At 39.4% G+C, this 21,290-nt stretch overlaps 1 protein-coding gene across 1 annotated transcript in view; it reads left to right on the top strand.

Annotated features, from left to right (window-relative positions):
- LOC115766344 (neuronal acetylcholine receptor subunit alpha-7) overlaps positions 1 to 21,290 on the top strand; it is a 128,012-nt gene that overhangs the window by 89,504 nt on the left and 17,218 nt on the right. The window contains exons 6-7 of the mRNA XM_030710238.1: positions 19,629 to 19,704; positions 20,015 to 20,209. Of these exons, the coding sequence (XP_030566098.1) occupies positions 19,629 to 19,704; positions 20,015 to 20,209 (271 nt within the window). The remainder of the gene's footprint in view (positions 1 to 19,628; positions 19,705 to 20,014; positions 20,210 to 21,290) is intronic.

Raw genomic sequence — 21,290 nt, 5'->3', positions numbered from 1 at the left:
GCTTCGTTTGAAAACTTGAAATATGCATTAATTTCCGCAACATCTAATGGTAATGAATACGATAATTTCTATGCGAAAATGTTTGGGCATGTGAGCTTGAGAACTGAAACTGCCAAAATGCAACCAAGCAGAGAGAACCTCAGTTGATACTCTGATCATATTCACTTCTTCATATTTGAATAAGTCAACTAGTTGATTGCCTTTAATATATTAGAAAAAAATGTTTGCCAAAATTGCCAATTGATTGATTAATGTTGCCAAACAGGGCTACCTGTAGCATTGCCATGAATAATAATTTATGGTTTTGTTTCTAGGATTTGTAAGCAAAACAATAAACATAGTCACAACAAAATAAACTGTGATTAATTCATTTATGTATATTGTGAGTTCCAGTCGTGAGTGCATAACTAGCGTATACCCTGTACGCAGCTGCCAGTCGGGCTTAATCATTCATTCATTCATTTGATAAATTGATTATTTAATTATTGTGCAATCGTTAAAACATGTATTTTAGGAAGAGAGATAACTATAATGACAGATTAAATAGATCTGGGTATGCTTAGTACAATATATGTTTATATGATAATCTTTTATAGAGAGAGAGCGGTAGAGAAAGAGAGGGGGAAAGAGAAAGAGAGACATCGTTCAATTATGAATGTTTGGTTCTTATATTATTTATAATATTCCGAAATATTTTAGATATTAACAACGTAATTAATGTTATATGCAATTATGTTTTTTGCAATAATCAATTAAATGTAAGGGCTAGTGAAAAGTCGAAAAATACAAATATTGCAGGTGAATGCACAGCTTATAACAAGCTCACACAGACACACACACACACACACACACACACACACTCACTCATGCAGCCACACCCAAATACGCAGTACAATCTTAATTGAAATAATTTGTTTATATAAGTTCACACATTTGTTTAGTTAGCACAGCGAGAATATCTGCAAATTTATAAGCAATTTACTTAAAAGCTACAACAAAAAGTCAAAGTTATATAATGGGGTCGGCTCAAGAAGCAAATACCCCGCAACCATTTTGCGCAAATCACGCAAGAGATATTTATAGAATAATTTATTATTTATTTAAATAATAAATATGCACTCCCATTAAATATTTGTGGGCAGGGTATAAAACATCAACGTGGAGTTTTTAAGTACTAAAGAAAAGTCTAGTTTAAGCCACACACACACTCGCAAAGTGGGCAAATAGCTCATATGCCAATACACATACACGCACACACACACGCACACACAGACAAGTGCATATGTGTGTGCATGTGTGCACTATATGCAAATATACATGTGTATGGGTGTGTACTCTAATCAGCAAAATTTCATTGGCAGAAAAACTGGCAACCAACTTGGCATGGCATGCCAAACTCAAGACACACACACGCACACACACACAGACTCGTCACACACCATCGCACAGTGCATTAATTTGCATGGTAAGACGCGGACATGGGAAGGCCAACGAGCCAAAAGTTTGCTGCCAACTCAAAATCAGCGACTGAAAGTAGAGAGAGTAGGCTAAAGAGAGAGAGAGAGAGAGAGAGAGAGAGAGAGTGAGAGAGAGAGAGAGAGAGGGATGGAGAAACAGGAAGGAAGAGTGCCGTATTGGGTAAAGGCAGCCGTAGGGGAGCATTTGCTCATAACCGTCTACGCAACATTGTTGCCACCATTCTCTTAGCCTGGCAAATTTTTTGGCACACAAAAGTTGACACGTAAAATATTAAGAAGAAAAAAAAAGGTTAGTTTGCAACGCTTTTCAAAAGTCCGCGCTCAGCCTCAACTATGCGGTTCATACACTCGCACACACACACACACACACATACAAAGAAAACTGCATGCCTTCTGCGCCTCGTGTTTTAAACATGCCAAACTGCTGGGCTTCTTGGGGGGCCAGGATGCGTTCCGCTTCTTTGGCGCAACGACGAAGAACAAGGCTAAGACGGCAACAACAGCAGATTTGGCACTAACATGAGCTCTAAGCAGTCGTTAATATCTGCCAAAAAGGACAACCCACACTCACATGTCCTGCTTCAAACGGAAAACTTTTTCTCTCCATTTTTTCTTCGCCAGTTTAATGTTAGCACTTTATAGAGCTTATGCTTTGCTCTACTTTGCTCAAGCTATCATTCAAGAGAAAAGAAACTGAAAACAATTGAAATTATCAATTATTTGTTATAGTCATCCGCTCCAGATATGCAACATACATATGACCCAAAAGCATTTCCGCTTTCGCGAAGCACATTATTGCAGCAATTAAATATTTCTATGATCTCTATCTAAAACTTCTTATATATACCATTCAACTAAAAACAAAATGAATCAATAAACCTGCCCATTGATACCGAGAACTGAAAATAAATCATATGATATACATATAAACCACTTCAGAGTATATAAATTTAAAGCTGAACGCAATTGTCAATATATTGACTTAAGATCTTAAGAAACGCTTATATCGATTTGTTTCAATAGGCAGCTTTGCAAATGGAACGAAGCTTACATCGATGTGAGCTCTCACAAGCTGAAAGTTTAAGTGTTTTACGCAATTTCCTTTCTATTAACGAAACAATAAACGCGCAGGCTAATCAAAAATAAATATGAACCGGTATACAAACTTGAACCGTAGCCTTTCAGAAACTCCAGTAAGGAGCCACTCATGCTGTCAGTGAGGGTCAGGGTCAGGGGCAAAGTGCGGCAGGCGAGCAGCTGGTCGCTGGCACAGCCGGCCAGCAGAGCTGGCACTGGCTGTCCTGACTGTCCTGGCTGTCCTGGCCTCGGCCTGTCAGGCATTTTAATATCAACGTAAATATTACATTTATCAACTGGCAAAAGGGCGTCACGTCACAAAATAGCTGAGCTGGGTGGCAGACATGGCAATGTCATGCCCAGATGCGGCTGGGGCGACACAACACCTGACGTATTCTCAATTGAAGTAGCGTCAGCTTAACTGGCGACATGCGACCGGGCCATGCTTAAATCAATATGCATAATAGCTAGGCCAAAAAAAAAAAAAAAGGTAGAAGTTCATAATCAGTTGGCAGGGCGCGCGGCCCGTCAATAGGCCGCCATTTCAATTTATCGCGCCTTAAATCAAGCAGTGACAGCGTCAAAGTTTATTCAATAAATCCTTTGACCAAAGCTTTTAATTGCTTTCGAAAATGCCAACCGTCCGCTAACTCGCTAACCCGCTAACCCACCAGTCCCCCAACGCGCCATAGCTCAACATCAATCTCAGCCAACAGCAGCAGCCGCCGCAGCCGCATCGACTTCATGCCCGCTGGCTGCATGTGTTGCCTGCCACGTTTTTAACTAATTGCAATAAAATTTCTGGCAGCGCCCCCAGCTCAGTGCGCGTTAATGTCAAAACTGTCAGACAGTTCGTCAGCAGCAGCGGCAGAGACAAAGGCAACTGGCGCCATTTCATATAAGCCCAGCTCAGCTCAGCCCATCCCCTGCCAAGCTGTGCCCCCTCTAGACTCACTCTCTGTCACACTCTGCCTTGCCCTTGTTCTAACTCAACTCGACTCAGCCCATCAGCGTTTGCCCGCATCTGCAGCAGCTGCTTTCTACACCCTTTAATTGAAGCCATGAAATGGGTTTGATTGAGCTCTGCGATGATAGGAAACTGGCCGTGGAATGATTATTCGATTCTATGAATAAAGCATATAGAGATACATGTTCATTTATAGGTAAGATACATGTGTCTTTATCTTAGAAAAGGGAAAAGTACCGAAAATATATTAAAAGTATGTATGTACTTTATCTCCATATTGATTTAAGCACACGATTAATTAATTAAATTTCTCCCTGTGGAATCATGTACCTGTCAGGCCTTTACACATATACATACATCTATAAAAATCTCTCTTTAACATATGTCTTATTTACACTCGTTTCACAATTGGATGAAAAAGGGCACAATTTGTATTTAATTTTCTTATTTTTGTTATTTTATTTCTTCTGCTACACATGTGCACAGGGTATTTTTGTGACGAGTCACTCACGACTCACAAATTTCTAATTTTGTTTTTTTTTTCTGCAATGTCAAAAGCGTATTTGTGCAAATGGCTCAATGACGTTGAGTGCCAAATCTGTAAAAGTGAAATGCAAAAATGGCTCCAGCATCATCAAACTCATCCTGACACTCATCTTCGTCCTCATCCACATTCACATTCACGTTCACATCGTCATCAGCACAATGACGTTGCCAGTTCAGAGCCTGCTGCCCACTTATGCTCATCGAAATGAAAGTTGCCTTTGACTGTGACTCTGATTCTGACTTTGACTGCGACGCTGACTGCGACTCTGATTTGGATTCCGATTCGAATGCTGACTGTGCCTAAGTATGACTCTGATTTTGAACGAGAATGTGACTGGAACTGAGCGCCATTAGCGTGGATTAGTTTATTTGTGTGAGATTGTTTTGATGATGTTAAGTGTTATGTCGCGTTATGGACGTCAAATCGCAATGGGCCAGACAGCTAGTTATGCATTATAAATGATTCTTTTATTTAACTTAACGTTCTGAGATACATTCTTTAACTGAAAATAAATGTTTTTCATTTTGCCAGGGTTTCACACCCGTATTAGTTTACGAAGCCGCCGAATAGCAAGACTTACTTGTGAATTACAATGGAATACAGAACATATTTTATTGGCTAACCCGCTCGGCACAGCCCACAACTATATTTACAAGCATGAACTGGACGTGAAGGCGGGGATTATTTGGACTCGAACTGCCAGCGCTAATACGGAGGGCCTTAAAAGGTTTATAAGTTATGCCGGGCTAGCGTGACCCAAAAGGGTCAACATCTCACTGACGCTGCCGCATGACGCCATGGGGAATAGTCCACAGACTGCGGTTCGTAAAGTACGCACAAATAGCTAAGGCATAAGGAGGACGCTGCTCTGCTCCGGACGTGCTTGACTCTCATAATAGATGGTCAACACGTTGTAGTCGTTGCTGTTCTTCAGCTCTCAGGAGCATTTTTGCCAGTAAACGGACCGCAGAGCCACCAGCCACTTACCAACTCCAATGGCTGGCAATGCCCCTCCCCGGGCATACTGCTTCGCCTTAATTTACGCCTCGCCATGTGGCACGCACAATTAAAGGTGCCGACTGCATTCGATGCCAAATATATGGGTCTGCTTGGTCAGCTACAAATTCTGGCTTTTAGCACGCCTGCAACTCAAGTATAACGCTCTCAACTAGCCGAATCTAGGTAGATATTGCAACCAACGAAATGGTTGCTGGTTCGATTCACCGTTCGAGACAGTAACTCGTCCTAAGGTTCGGTCCATGGACCTGTATTGCCGATGCTATAAGGCCAGGTTTTTGTTTGAGCCTTGATTCAATGAATTTTATTTAATTTACGGTCCAGTTTAATTTGGCCATTTTTTAGCCAATTAACCCGGTTTGGGATTCGGTTCATGGTAACTACAAAAAAGTTGCAAGCCCGTTTAGCTGCCTTCATTGACAACTGAGGCAAACAGGATCTCTGTAAATAAAATTGAAAATGAGCCAAAAACGAAATGAAGTCTGACAACGCCCTTAAAATTGACAGCTGAATATTGAATGCCGTAGCATGCCAGCTAACACCACATCAGATTGAGCTATTTATCGAAAGGTCAGCTGCATTTCGGATTTACTAATTCATTATTAAACAGGGATACGTTAAAGAAAAATCATTCTGTTCGGATTAGAGGCCAATCAACACTTAGCAAGCGAGAACATTGAGTGAAGTCATCATCTATTATTCAGCAGCTCACGCTAAAATAACATTTTCAAAAGGTAGCAAGCAGCTCAGCCACTCTATAGATGCGGCCCCTTAATTGGTTATACATATATAGCTAATGGCTTATAGACCCATCAGATTAGCTGGCGCTGAAAAAAGTAAAAGAATACAATCGATTCGCAAATTTGATGGGGCAAATAGGACGAATATTTCATTAGGCATTTGCAAACCTCAATTAACTATTTACTATTTATTAACATACAACATTTATGCCTCTTGGAAAACCTATCGATTTCTTTTGACACTTTCGATAAGTGATTTCCCTTAAATTTAGTTGACATATTGCCACAATTTTTTTTTTTATTTGGGATGGAGCTACTGCTAAATATACTCTTATATTACAAGACTAAGAAATAATAAACAAGTAAAAGGTTCTAGTCGGTTCTAGTCCCCCTAGCTCCCGACTAGGGGATACCCCGAACCCTCTTATTCCAGCACCAAATTCAGCAACTAACCGCACTACTAGCCGTCTCTACTCAACAGCCACACCAGCCACCAAAAACAAAAATAGTTTCCCCGGTAGGTCTCGAACTCGCGACAGACAACACCAATAATTGAGTCTTCGTGAGAAAAAAAACAATTAAAATAGTAGCACAGAAAACAATACTATCGCAATTATAATGCTGTTGATGAATACGAAGCAGACGGGCATGTGTGTGTGTGTGTACATGCATACAGATGTTCTTCGAATTTGCGCTGGTGCCGCAAACACGTGATTCTTAACCGATCTTCATGAAATTGTCTACAGTATATCTTATTTTACCATAGAATATTTATGTATTCTCAAAAAGTAAATTGCATTAAAATTGTAGCTTAAATTGGTGGGCAATAGAAGTTGGGTTATTAACTTGATTTATAGCTATGAGGTAGTAGCGGGGAGGTGGCGATAGGTATAAAATGAAAGATACATGATATATATATAATTTTCAAGAGTAAACATGTCACTTATGGTGGCTTTAATTATTTACCCAATTTGCTCAATTAACAGGATTTCGATATCGATTTTTATCGATTGCTTGTAAACGGAGTATGTTATTGATTATCGGAAACAAACTCGATCTGCGCATGGACTAGGAAGACCTACAGCTTTCAAGTCTCTAGCTCTTATACTTTCTAAGATCCTTGCGCTCATACATACGGACGGACGGACGAACGGACGGATGGACTGACGGACAGACAGACAGACGGACATGGCTAGATCGAATCGGCTGTTGATGCAGATCAAGAATATATATACTTCATGGGGTCGCCGATGCTGCATTCTGCCTGTTACATACATATACATTTTGCACACATACAATATATCATTTTTACCCATTTTCAATGGGTTCAGGGTAAAAAAAGAAGATTTCTATTGCCTACACACATATGTACACCAAAAACTATCGATAGTATCAACTATCGATATATCGATTGTAAAATTCCTTTTATTTCATGCGTCAGCCGAAATAGTTGTGGTCGGAGCTTACTTTCCTTAGCTATTTCGACTTAAACTATGAGTCTGCAAGTGAAACATAGCTAATAAAATATTTTGTTTAGCTCGAGCCGAGCTAAATCCAAGTGCAATTGCAAAATTGATGCAGTATATTGGACTTTTTGGCAGAGGTTTCGGCAAACAGAGAGAACACGTGGACAAAACTCAAGCTGATGCTTAGCCGAATAAATAAACCAACAAATGAAAGACCTGGCTCTGCTTTACGGCTAGTTAACTGGCCAAAACAATTTCGACTCTGGCAATTACAAGGCACAACTTTTGCAAGCCCGCATTTGCGAACTAATTCAAACAAACACAGACACACATGCACACTGATACACACACGTCCGTACAGTTGTATGCAATCATGCGCACACAAACACACACACGCACACACACACGCACACCCACACACACACACACCGATACACATACACAGGGCAAAGTCATTTCATTACACATACGCCGGGTGCGCCGTCGACGTTGCGAACAAAGCGCACGACCACGCCTCTATCCAGCGCCCATCGGAGCTCAGTTGGTGGCTAATTAGCAGGCGGCAGCCCGAAGATGGCTGCGCATAATTGCATGTTGCATTAAATTAAAAAGCTCTGGCGTAGGCGGCTCACACACAGGCACACAGACACACACACACACACACCGACGCACACAGAAAGTTGAAAACAACAGTAACAGAAACCAAATTGAAAATTATGAAAAGTGCAGAATAATATCAAAATGTAGGCGGAATGGGAAGTCGGTTCTGTGACAGCACACATTGTGCATTCAGTTATTTTCTTGTTTTTTTGCAACATTTAAAAATTGTGAATGCAAAAATGCTTAAATCAGCCTCGAGATTATCTGGGTTAGTAGAATTCGCGCGCATTTCCTGCTCATTTCAACCGCATTTTAATGTGACAGAGAAAATTATAATAACACAAGTAAGGGAAGAAAAAATGCCGTAAAGCAAAAAGTGAAAACTTTCAAGACCCACTGTGTGTGAGAGGGACATACCGAGAGCGGGAGCGAGTGTGAGAGAGAGAGACAGCGAGAGAGAGTGAGAGAGCGAGAGGGAGAGAAAGCCAGCACACAGGCTCAACAAATTGCAAGCAACGAGTATTTTTATAATTTACACTGACTTTTCCCAGTACCAGATTCAGCATCATCATCAGCACCAAAAACGGAACAGGGGGAGATGGAGGAGTTTTTGGGGTGGGGCGTGGCGCGGTGCTGCGCGGCGAACAGAGGGGCTGCTGCTATTGTCTTTTTTCCGCAGCGCTCCGCAAATTCCATCGGCAACGGCAGCTAAAACCAAGGCAACTGCTCTATGCAAATGGGTATGCACTATATGGAAAGGGGTGGCAAGTAATCAGGCGAAACCAGCAAACTTTTACTTATAGTTAAATGCTGCAGCTGCACTGAAATACTGACAAAAAGCGTCAGACGGACCGACGAGCCGACGGACAGACGGACAGACGGACAGACGGACGGACGGGCGAACGACGGGCGTTGGACAGCGGCCGCTGACAGGAAATGGAGGCTGCTGCCTGCTGCCTGCTGGCATCATCCTAGCCAAAACCCACAGCCCAACTATCATCTCTATCCCCATAGCCCGATTCTGTTTGGACTGTGCGGTGCTGTGTGGCGCCAACAAAACAGTCATTAAGCCGTTGGCGGCCAGTCAGCGGGCGCATAGTCAGAGGCAATCCAAGCGCAAGGCATTAACATATACATACACACTGAAAAGCGGGCGACGATAAACAACAAATCCGAGTAATGCGGAGCAAATCGATTTAAAACCAAGCGCACAGAGGCTTACATAATACTGAAATCCGTGTTCAAAGCATTCAAGCCAAAAAGATAAGGATCGAGAGTTTAAAATTATCGATAATTTCGACTATCGATTGTTGCCACCAGCAAGACTGGCGACAATTTTCGATTACACGCATGTTAAGGATACTAGGAAAGCTACTCTTTAATATGGTAAACCGATTTGCAGAAATATTAGAAAAATAGTGAAGCTTTATTGAAAAATATAAAAGTTTGCCATGCAAAAATGCATTTTTCGATCAATTTATGGCAAGGGCCTGCAAGGGCAACAAAATTACTCTGAAAAAATTTGAATAATCAAGTGAGACTTTAAAATAAAATACGAATTATATCTGTTTATTTTAATGGAAATATGTTGTGACAAAAGTTATATATTTTCTATATTTGTATTCATAACGTGACTGCACGCAGTGTGCTGATTGGTTAACTATTGTGAAACTAAGTTAACTAATTAAATGTGCCTGGTGAAACAAGTAAAGTCAACGTTTTGTTTGCACGCCAATAAATGACACATGCAAACAAAATGTGCAAATAAAATGCTACTCGATAAAGCGGAATTGCGAGTTGCTGTTGCATTCTACTCGTATCAATTCAAAAATGTTTTAAAACAATGCCAGCTGGCAGCGCGGGCGAGAGCTTTGCTCGTTTGGTGGGCGGAAAGACGAGTGACCAAATGGCAACCAAAATGTTGACATGCCAAATGTGTCATAAACAACTTTGTGTGCACATTTTCACACACACACACACACGCATACATACATGCATTGCCACACATTCTCAGCTAGTTGCTAAAGTTGATACAATTACATTTTTTTTTCTTTTTGCGTCTGCTCTGTATCGTATTTCTGGCCAAGACCATCTTCAACTCAGACAAACAGACGTTTAACTACGCAACGACAACGGCTACAGTTTGTAAGGGTAAGGGTAGCATTACAATCGAACATCAATTGAATATGTTGATGATGATTTAATATTCTAGCTGACAAATTTGCAAATGGAAGTGCTTCCAGCTGTACGATATATTCCCGTTCAAGAGCTTAAAGTTTTTACAGCAGCTGTATGATATAGAAAGTCAATCCATTTAGTTTCATTTTAAGAACAGGCCTTCGCTTTGCAACACCAATCGATCATTTCTAGAAGCCGTATTTGGTTTGACTTGCGGTTCGAACCAGCAACCTGCTCTTAAATTCGATTTCAAACTCAAACCATATTGCAAGAAAAGGTTTTCGTTTCGGGCTCCAACCTGTTCGTTTCAAAATTGTTTTGTAGCCTTATGTAGCCTTATCCCTCTATCAGTTTTTGACAACTTTAATAGCCATTGCTAAGGCAACACATATATAAAAAATAAATTAATAAAAAACTACCATGCCTCTCACTTAAAAGAGAAAAGTCCGAGACTGAGCCTGAGTTTTGGACACGGTCACTCTTGGTTTCGCACCCACTCTCTAAAGAGCTTTGAGTGCGAGTAGTTATAATTTTTAGCATTCTTTTGCCTACAACGTTTTGCTGTCACTTTTTCTTGTGCTTGTGCTTCTGCTTGTGCTTCTGCTTGTGCTGCTGTTCTCATTCAAGCGCACTTGAACAAATAAGCACTCTTGGCCATACTCACTTAGCCACTTATTTACAGCTGTTGCCATTGTTGTTAGCATTGTTGATGTCGCTGTTGTAGTCGCAACTGTCACGCCCACTGCTTTCAGCCATGCACGAGTATTATGTGCTCTATTAGTGTAACATAATGGCGACAATGGCTGTGGACGTCATTTTGGTTAAGTACCGTTGCCAGCTCAGCCAGATGGCTCCTCACCTACACATGACCGAATCAAATACATACACAAACGTATACATGCATCATCGATTCGAACAATTAATACTGAACACTAAATTTTTCATTGATTGCATCTTGATTCTAGGTTCTTGATTCTTGTTTATTTATTCTTTGTTCTGTAAGCCAACAGCTCAGGGATGTTATTTATATTGGTTCTAAGGAAGAAACAATGGGTACACTGATTGATCGATGGGTTGTGTTAAGTTACATTCGATTTTGTTAGCCTTTGTTAGTTTATTTCAGGTTCAGTTGGGCAATGTTGGGTTAAATTGGGTTTAGTCAGCTAAGATCTACTTTAATAAATATAAAACTTAAAGCAGAAAATTTTTACAGAATTTTTACTCAGATCAGATCAGTTCAGGTTCCATAAGTTAAAAAGAAGAACTCATTTTAAGCAGATTTCGGAATTGCTTGCTTGGTGTTTTTCGCTGCTTGACGCGTTACAATTCGCAACGAGTTTAAGCTTTGCACGACTGAAAAGGCATTGATCGAAACGGAAGATGATTGAAACTATGCACACAACCTGATTTTCTTTTTCTTTTTGATAGACCAACTTAGCAGAATTAAAATTATTTTTTGCTGTTAATAATAAAGTCTCTCTAAGGGCCAATTCGCAACATATCAAGTGCTGAAGAGCAAAGAAATGTGACGAGCAACTTTTTGACCAATTTAAGTTACCCAATTACGAGCAGAAAGAAGAAAAGTGTATGCAAATATCAAACAAACCATGAAATAACAACAAACAGCAGCAACAACATCTGCGTAAACAAACGTTGTTGAATAAACAGCGCATAGCTGAAGAAACACAATTTTGGACATAAAACTGCATTCAAGCTAACCATATTCAAGCACTTGGGCGGCCGGCGCAATGAAATGGAATAATAATAATAATAACAGACAATTACCGAATTTCGTATACCCTTTATTTATAGATACCGAACCCAATACCAAGTGCACTTGGGGAGAAAATTTTAAGAAATTCCTACATTGCCCAGTTGTTGGGCCCAGCTCGGCGAAGATGAACAAAATTTTTGGGGAACCGCTGCAGAAAGAACAGTTGAACAGTTGGGTATTGTAGGTTGGTGGCCAAGTGTACGAGTAAACAGTGTACTGTGAAACTGTTGTCAAGTACTTGCCAGCCAGTGTGTATTTTATTTCGGGCTTGCCTGTCAACCGAAGCATGCGACACAAGATAAATATGCGACAAGTTGGTGCCCCGGCAGAGCGACCTTGAATGGTCGTCCATCTACGGCATCCAGCTGAAGCCCACGGCTGTCCAGTGCAGCAATAAGTGTCGTCAAAAATATGTACTTACCCGTAGTTGGCCCACAACTTTGATAAGTACTGGCCGTACTCGTTGTTGCTCTGCTCTGTTTGGTTGGCTCTGGCCTGCTTTTAGAATTTCAAATGCATTTTGTGGCCCCGGGCCAAGGCGTATGCCACAAAAGTCTTTTGGCCAAATTTAATTGTTCCAAATGCTACGAATTTCCAGGGACAGCTGCGACCAATTTTTCTCCTTTTCGGCCCGCCCTGCTGCCATACTGCAATACCAATCTAAGACTTCTTTCAACTCTTATTTACATAAATTAATTATTTTTGCCGCTGACGGCAGTTTCCGCAAGGGACGGGGTGCTTTTGAAAGTGTCCTTGCAACAAGCAGCCCATTTACACTGGTTCCATGGCTCGTACCGGAACCGGAACCAATTGCAATTAACACTGTAAGTGTGCCTTCTGCCACTGTTATTGTACATTTTAATGTTAGCAATTGCGTTCATAAAGAAACCCCAACATCAATATCTAATTACGGTCATAACATTTAATTATTCTTGTTGCGCAACTTGGTTATAGTGATCAGAACGTCTGTTATACACTCTCTGTTAAGGCTAGCATATTGTTAATGCGACTGTTATTCCTACTCATACATAAACCACTCTGTTTATTGCTGCTAGCTTATCTATTCTGTACAGACTTACAAGAGTGTTAGTGCCAAGGTAGATCTTTAAGTATTATTGCTGTTAATGAGTTTAACACTGCTGGCTTTACTGTCACTGTTAACGTACTGTTAACCTTAATTGAATGTAAATGTTAGTTACAGCTACTGTTACTTGCTCCTACTAGCATTTACCTTGCTCTTGACTTGCTACTGAAACAAACTGTTTACGCAACAACAGCTACTGTTAATAGCATTTATATTGGAACTCTTTCAATATATTAACTGCTACTGCTGCGATTTGTACTGCAGCATAGGCAGTCGTATTCATATATTCATTCCTTCCACGGCTGTTACTGTTATTCATTCTACCTCGCTCAACTAGAAATAGTGTAAATGCTATGAAAAGCCACGCCCACTGGCTTACTGCCCTACTGCTGCTGCCATTCAAGTGCTATTCAAGCAGTGTAAACATCAAGTGCTGCCTTATTCGACTTTGCTTCTGGGCCCAAGCAATTGCAATTAATTCAATGTCAGTTCAACTGTGGCTGAGACAAAGGCTAAACTGGGGCGCAGAGCTACAGCTGTAGACGGATAGATATGCGTGTAAGCGAACGGCAGCGGATGGGGGCATACCCCAGCGGGCAGATGGCAAGTAGTTTGCCGAGGCAGCGTCATTCGAAATCGCTAAAACTTTTTGACAATGGCCCTGACTGCGACGCAGTCGTAAGTGCTTATCTGTGCAGCAGAAAGTCGGTGCTTCAATCCATTTGCCTTTGCCCCTAATGCTCAAGTCCCAACTCCGCGCCAAAGTCGATTTCGATGCCGTTGCCTTTCCAAGGATTAATTCTGCTTGCCAGCCAAAGCCTGGGGACGATGATGACGTCGAAGACGATAATGACAGCGATGATGATGACGATGTTGATGACGATGTTGATGATGCTCATTGCACTCCTTTAAGCACAACAGCGTAAAAATAAATCTATGCATTTCCATCAAAGCTGTGAACCCAAAAAGAAAATCGGCTCTAAGCAACTTTCCGCCTTCAGGCTCGTCTCCATAAATCCAGATTTTAGCTTAACCCTTTAATTAAACAAATAAATTTGGTTTTCATCACTGCCCGTTCTACTGAAACTATTGCAGACCTTAAATAGTTTCATATTCAAGTTGTGGGCTAAATTTGATCTCTATCCGAAAAATATTTAATTTAAGCAATTTGGTTGGATAGACGCCATGGCTGTGGCCCAAGTTATTTATGCATTGGAATCTGAGTTTACCTCAAAAATTTTTTAACTTAAACTATTTTTGACAAAAATATATACTGTTCTATCGGGTTTTGGTTAAAGGCTTTCTTTTTCTATATAAATGGGAATTTTGGGCTCCAAACAGTCGATGTAAAACTAGCCTGAAGCTTGACTTCCATGCTTCAAACTATATACATATTTTTACGGCTTTCTATATAGAACAACCATTTGACATACTTATATAAATTATGCTCTGTTGAAGTTGACAATGAAATTTACATAACAAGTTGATAAAATAAATATATAATTATATAATATATATATATATATATATAATAATACTAGCGGGTAATATATATATATAATGCTAGCGAGTGTAGCCCGGCCTTGCCCGTGGCATGTTTAAAATAAATGTTCTCAAAAAGATTTTGAAACTGAGCGGACGGTAAACAAACTGCTCTCATACAAACGTTTGCCGCCATGGAACCCATGGAAATAAATTTGAAACTTTCCCACTAAATCTTTGACCCCCATTTGCACCAAGGAGGAATACATTTTTGAAAAAGTATGAAACACGCCTCAAATGAATTTGAACACAGAATTTTGAAATTGAGCTTAAGGCCGATCGGATGGTAAACAAAAAAGTTTCATACAAACGTTTTTTCGCGAGTTTTCCATACTTTCGGGTCGAATTTCCCGAAACCCCGTCTTTACGTGCAGCTTCATCACATAAGGTAACTACGGTGAAAAGTTCAACTTCCTAGCTCTGACGGTATGGGTTGGGCGTTGATCACCAATTAATCAGCCAAAAAGTCAGTCAGTCAGGACCAACAGTTTTATATATAGCTATTTATTTAATTAAGTATAAACATTTCGTTTGGTTAAATAAATACAAAGTAGATCGCAATCATAAAAAAAATTAATAACATGCAGCGCACTTGAAACGCCGCTGGGGAGCGATTTATCTATAGATTTATCTGCCTTTTTTGCAATGTAATTTCAACTAGATTTAGTTTATTTCACACACGATTATTATGATTGAGTTGCGTAGATTAGTGAGTTTTCATTGTTTGCCGCAACTTGTGCGAATAGCTCCCTCGAGTCCAATAAGCCATAACAACAATATGCAGCTTTAATTAGTGTTTAAGGCTAATTATATAATATGAGAAGTTTTTTGGGGCCAAACGCTCGCAGTTGGCCATTTGGCTTTGCCATAAAATGACGTCGACGATGTCAAAGGAAAATTTAGCACCGCACAGAAATAGGAAAAAAAAAAAGACTTTAAAACTGTGCTCGGCTACGTTCCGGCAGCAGCTGGCTTCTAGTACCCTTTAACCATTTACCCCGTTGCCCAGGCCCCACCCCTTACACCACTTCTTACACCTTGTTCCGGGCAAAAATACCAAAAATAAGTAAACGCAGCTTAGCAAATTGTGCGCTGCCAACGACTTGAGTTTTATTTTTATGTTGATGCAAAAACTTTACGTGCTCAAGTTTATTGAGTGGCTGCTGTGTATGAAATTTAGTTTGTGTGCGTATGTCTGTATGTGTGTGTGTCTGTGTGTGTATGGTGTATGTGCCAGTTAAATGGATAAAGCGAGGGCTAAGCTAGGGTCGCCCAACAAAAGCTACTTGTCTTGGTTTAATCAGCAACTGTCTGCCTGGAGACATCGAGTTTTAATGTTCAACAATTCTATTTGAATACGCGATTTACCTATATGTATGTATACTGAAGCTAGAGTTGAGCAAACCAACTAAATTCTTCCTTTCCAGTTAAACATATATCAAGATAGTTTTAAAAGCAATAAGGATCTAAAAATTAAGAATATCTTCGGCACGCGGAAGACAATTCCCTTGGAGACATTTCCCTTTTGCAGATATGTGAGAATAGTGAAGCTCGCTAATGCTGAGTATGATGAAAATATCCTTGATAACAGAATATTTTGGCAACTATTCGACCGATCTTTCCTATAACACCTAGATAATATAGGGGTCCAATGTTGAAAAGAGTTTGTATACATATAAGAGGCATAGTATAACTTACAAATACCGAATTTGGGTAAGATATTCCTATGGCAGCTATACTAAACAGTTGTGCGATCCGGCAGTTCCGACATATGTACTGCCTGCAACAGATAGACGGGCCTATGCAAAGTTTCAAGATGATAGCTTTAACACTGAGACACTAGTTTGCAAAGAAACAGACAGACCGACACGCCTACATCAACTCGAATGTTGAAGCTGGTATAGGAATAATATACTGTATGGGCATGCAGATTTATCCTTCTATGCGTTGTATAATAAATGTACAAATTATAATATGACATGACTGATTTGTAAAATAATTTTATAATATATTACCTATTTGTAAAATGTTATACTGTTGCCCCACATTCCAAATGTTAGATATAAGCAAATAAATTAAGTTGATAATCATTAAAATCAATATATGAAATCCTTTAAGTTCTTTCGTCTGCGCTATTTTAAGAGCTGAGCCCGTGTCAATATATATTCATATTTAATTAGATACATTTGAATATTGATAAACTGGCAAATGCGAAAAATGCAATGTTCATAATCAGATCGGTTACATTGAGTCGGTCCGCTAGACCTGACGCTACCAGCAATATAACTTTGCATATTCATAATGGTGGAGAGTCGTAACAGCGCAATATCAGATGCCAGGCAAAGTAAAAGTCTTGACTGCGGGCGCCTCAATTTTTAATGAAGCCAACGCAGCGCAGCAGCAGCCACGCCCTTATGGCCATAAAATGAAATGGGGAAATTGGCGCCCAGGGGCCACGGCCAGGAGCTGCTAAAAGAAAGACCAAAATGTTGCATCACTTTTTAACGGACATTGCAAAAAGCCATTAAGCAAACTAACACCAAGAGGGCCAAAGCCGCCCTCATTCCCCTCGTTGCAGCAGCAATTCGCAACAACAGCCAACGGCTTCAAGACCTGCTCTCGAGAAACTATCTACGAATATATTCAGAAGCCACGCGTTCCCATTTCCCACGCACTATCAAAGGCTTTTGAGGCCAGCTACCAAATGACTTCTTGTTGTTCAAGTTTGCGATACCAAACTATTTCACACATTTAGGCATTCAGATAATATTTTGGGATATGCGACAAACTCGTGTCGTTTGTGTCTGAGCTTGACATTTAGACACTAAACTAAATTCGTTTTACGAAAATATTCCAAGCCTATATATGTATTAGTGTTTATTATTAAAATGCTTATGGGTTTTCCATATTGCAAAATAAATCAATTAATTCAATTGTTGTCTTGGTCCTAAGTATGACAACCTGGGTACAGTGCGAAAAGCATAAATTCACATCGTTATTAAGTATACGTATGTGCATAATTACAAATGTAATTGTGTTAGGACTATCAAAGCAGCTTTGACAAGTAATCAGAATTTTCAAGGCAATTGCAACTTTATAAACACGCACACACGTGTTTGGGTGAATGTCTTGATCTAGAACAAAACATAAGAGGCTTAAATACTTTTAATTAGAACTTGTCTATTTTTCTAATGTTCGCTATTTTTGGACTGCATTTTGGCAAATTAAACAAATGAATGAACTTAAACACGCACACACACGCACACACACACACACACAACACACGCTGTTACAATTAAGTTTCTATATTTCTGTTATCAGTGTACGTGCGCGCGTGTGTGTGTGTGTGTGTGTGTGTTAGAGTGTTTGCCCACAACTACATTAACACTTTTTGGCTTTGACTTGATTTGCACAAAGCTGATGAGATGCTTCTGTTTGTCTAGCGCCCTCTTTTGTTTGGAACATTTAAATGAGAAAACTTTTATCTAGCCCCCCCGCCTGTACACTTGCCTCTCTCCGCCCAGCTAGGCATCTATCCACACACACGCACACACAGTCGGTCTCTCTCTCTCCCGCTCTTTCTCTTACATAAATAACATCTAAGAGCGAACTTAACAGCCAAATGACGCACATTGGTCCAGGAATATCCAAAAATACTCGTATTTACCCAAAAGTCAAGTAAAGCGATGTTTTTTTTTTTTTTTGGTTTGTTTGCTTTTCTGAACTGTGCAAGTTACACACAAGTTATGCGTGAGTTTTATATGACTTTTTATTGACAAAATGACAGCATTATGTGGCCGGCAGTCACATAATGATACTATAGTGCGAGTAAAGTACACTGCGTATTTGTGCATACCCTGTATTTGGGCAGCACAATTGCGAGGTTATGTTTGAAGTAAAGAATAGCCGCAAATTAGTTTGTGGTAAATTATTTAGAACTAGAATGTTTGTTAAATTAAGATACTATAGAAATTAGAAATAAACCTGTATATTAGAAATGACTCTAAAATCGGGAAATAATTTTTAAAAGTTAATAATGTAGATATTTTAGATATTAGAAATAGCCCTGTAATAGTGGAAGATTTCTTTATTCTCTATAAAATATTAAGATATATCAGAAATCAGAATTAAGCTGAAAGTTGGGCTTCCCCTTGTTTGAATTGAGTTAACACACCTGTGGCGGAATCCTTTACATAAAACTCGACTAAAGATACTTTGGTGCTTTGGTATCGAAATATGTGCATAGAACAAAGCACACGAATGTAGATATTAACATTTTATTTTCAATTCTTATAAGTGAAATATTCTTTATCGATGTACAGCATAAAAAGTTTAGAGTTGAGATCTTGTAGGAAAGTTCTATATCATACAGCTTGTATAGCAATAATCGATAAGAAATATATATGGAGATATTGAAATGTTACTACGCTAAATTGCCAACAATTGCTGAAAGGGTATTTCTGGGACGGTACGCCAAATGTTCAAAATTTTTTCTTACTTTAGATCTCGTTACATACTTACATGTAAGCAAGACCAAGTTGCTGTCATCGCCAGCACATAAAAAACTTTAAGCAACAAAATCGCATAAACTGTTGTTTAGTGAAAGTGCGATAAATCAATTTGTAATTGGGGCAAGTTTTGCCTGTTGGCCGGCTGGCCTGCTGGTCTGTTGGCCCGCTGGCCTCTGCTTGTCTATTGGTATTCCCACCCGGACAACAGACTACTGTTCCTTTTTAAGCCAAATATATATATGGTCAGATACATATGTGATTTCACTTTTGGGGACAGCCACTGAGCGGTTTTGTTGAGGACTTTTGGCGAGCTTTAGCAGTATTTAGTGTATATGTCTCTATAGATACGACATAAGCATGTATGTAAGTGCGTATAAGTATGTATTCTGCCCAACTTGATGCTGTTGTTATGGTGATAAAACGATTACATTTTGCAGCCTTTTTGGTCGACAGCTTAAATCTGTCCATGCTGGACTTTGATACAAATCCCCTGGAAAATATAAGAAAAACAACATCAACTACTTAGACAGAACAGCATACACATACTTTTTGCAAGTACAAGCATTTAGGATTAAGTACCATATATATACGTACACAAATCTGAAAAGCTGCTAAATATTTATATTTTTGTTTGATTTTATTTACAGCTGGACCTACAATTACAGGATGAAGCTGGCGGCGACATCTCCAGTTTCATAACAAATGGCGAATGGGACTTGTTAGGTGAGTTGAGATAAATTGCATTTAAGAGCATTTTTCAGTAATTTACTAATTCTGAGCATACACACACATATACTCCACACAATGAGGCCGTAAAAACAAACTGATTAAATAACTTTTTGAAACTGTTAAACAATAAACTTAACTAGCTCTAACTAATGAATAAATATTGAATACTAATTAATGACTATGAATAATTCTCATTTTCTCTTCTGCATACGCCCATCTCATTTGCACCTAATAACCAATCAACAAAACAAATACCAACAACAACAACATCAACAACAACCATATCTAAATTATACCCAACCAGGTGTGCCCGGTAAACGTAATGAAATCTACTATAATTGCTGCCCAGAACCTTATATTGACATAACATTCGCCATTTTGATACGACGGAAAACTTTATACTATTTTTTCAATTTGATTGTGCCATGCGTATTGATCGCATCGATGGCACTGCTAGGGTTTACCCTGCCACCAGATTCTGGTGAGAAGCTCTCGCTTGGTAAGTGTCCATCTAATACACACTGAAATCCAGAAACCAGAAACCAAACTAAAACTGAAACAGAAACTGAAACCGAAACTGATATCCTTATCCATATGCTCCGAAGTGTTTCGATTTTTTAATTGTTGACTTTCTGTAGGAATCTTTGCATGCTCTATAAATCAAATTTCGTCTATATGTAAAAGCATAACAATATACCAAAAAAAAAAGCACACACACACGCACACAGATACGCATACAGAGTTATATTATATTTCACTTATATTTGAAAAACGGAAGCCCATTCGCTGCAAGAGGCTGCTGGCAGTAGTAGTAGTAGTAGTAGTAGTAGGACACAAGTTGACTGCCACCATATTCCACACATTACGTATACGCCATAGAGCCTTGACTAACTATGCAAATGCAATGCAATCCAATGGCCGACGGCAATGGCAACTCTGGCAGCAAACAAACAAAGAGCGAGCAAGTGTGAGCCTCGGCGCACAAAACAGTCGCCATCATTTGTAATCAAAGTCAACGCTGGCAAAGTGAAAAATATGGCACAGCTGCTGGCCCACCTTTTTAGGACGAGAATAGGAGGCAAATGCAGGGCGACAGACGACGGACAGCAAATGAGCACAGAGCCTTGAACCCTTGAACCCCAGTTGCAACTATACTAGTTAACCATGTCAAGCAACGCAACTAAAATACAAATATTTGCAAAACATATATATATATATACATATATTTATTTATAGAATTTCTACTGCCTAATGCATCCAGCTCAGTCAATCAGTACAAGGATACTAGCTCGATTTGATACACTTGCTGTCAAACTTTCAAGCTACGAGATTAATAGATTCTAATCGATAACTATCCAAGCAAAAACGCAAGCATTGACAACTTCAGAATTTAATTTAATTTAGATATTTTCTATTCAAATAAACATTTGCAGTAATGATGAATAAGATGCTTGAATATGTTATGAATTTCTAATGAAAATTGGGATAAGGAAACTTTCTATAATATTTTTTTAACTTTTCAATAAGCCATACTATACTCAGCTTGGAAAAACTACAAAGTTTACTTTTGAATTCTTTGG

Source organism: Drosophila novamexicana, unplaced genomic scaffold, assembly GCF_003285875.2.
Source record: "Drosophila novamexicana strain 15010-1031.04,08,12 unplaced genomic scaffold, DnovRS2.1 tig00001089-arrow-arrow-pilon, whole genome shotgun sequence".
Taxonomy (NCBI): Eukaryota; Metazoa; Arthropoda; class Insecta; order Diptera; family Drosophilidae; genus Drosophila; species Drosophila novamexicana.
This window is presented reverse-complemented; position numbering and strand designations above follow the sequence as displayed.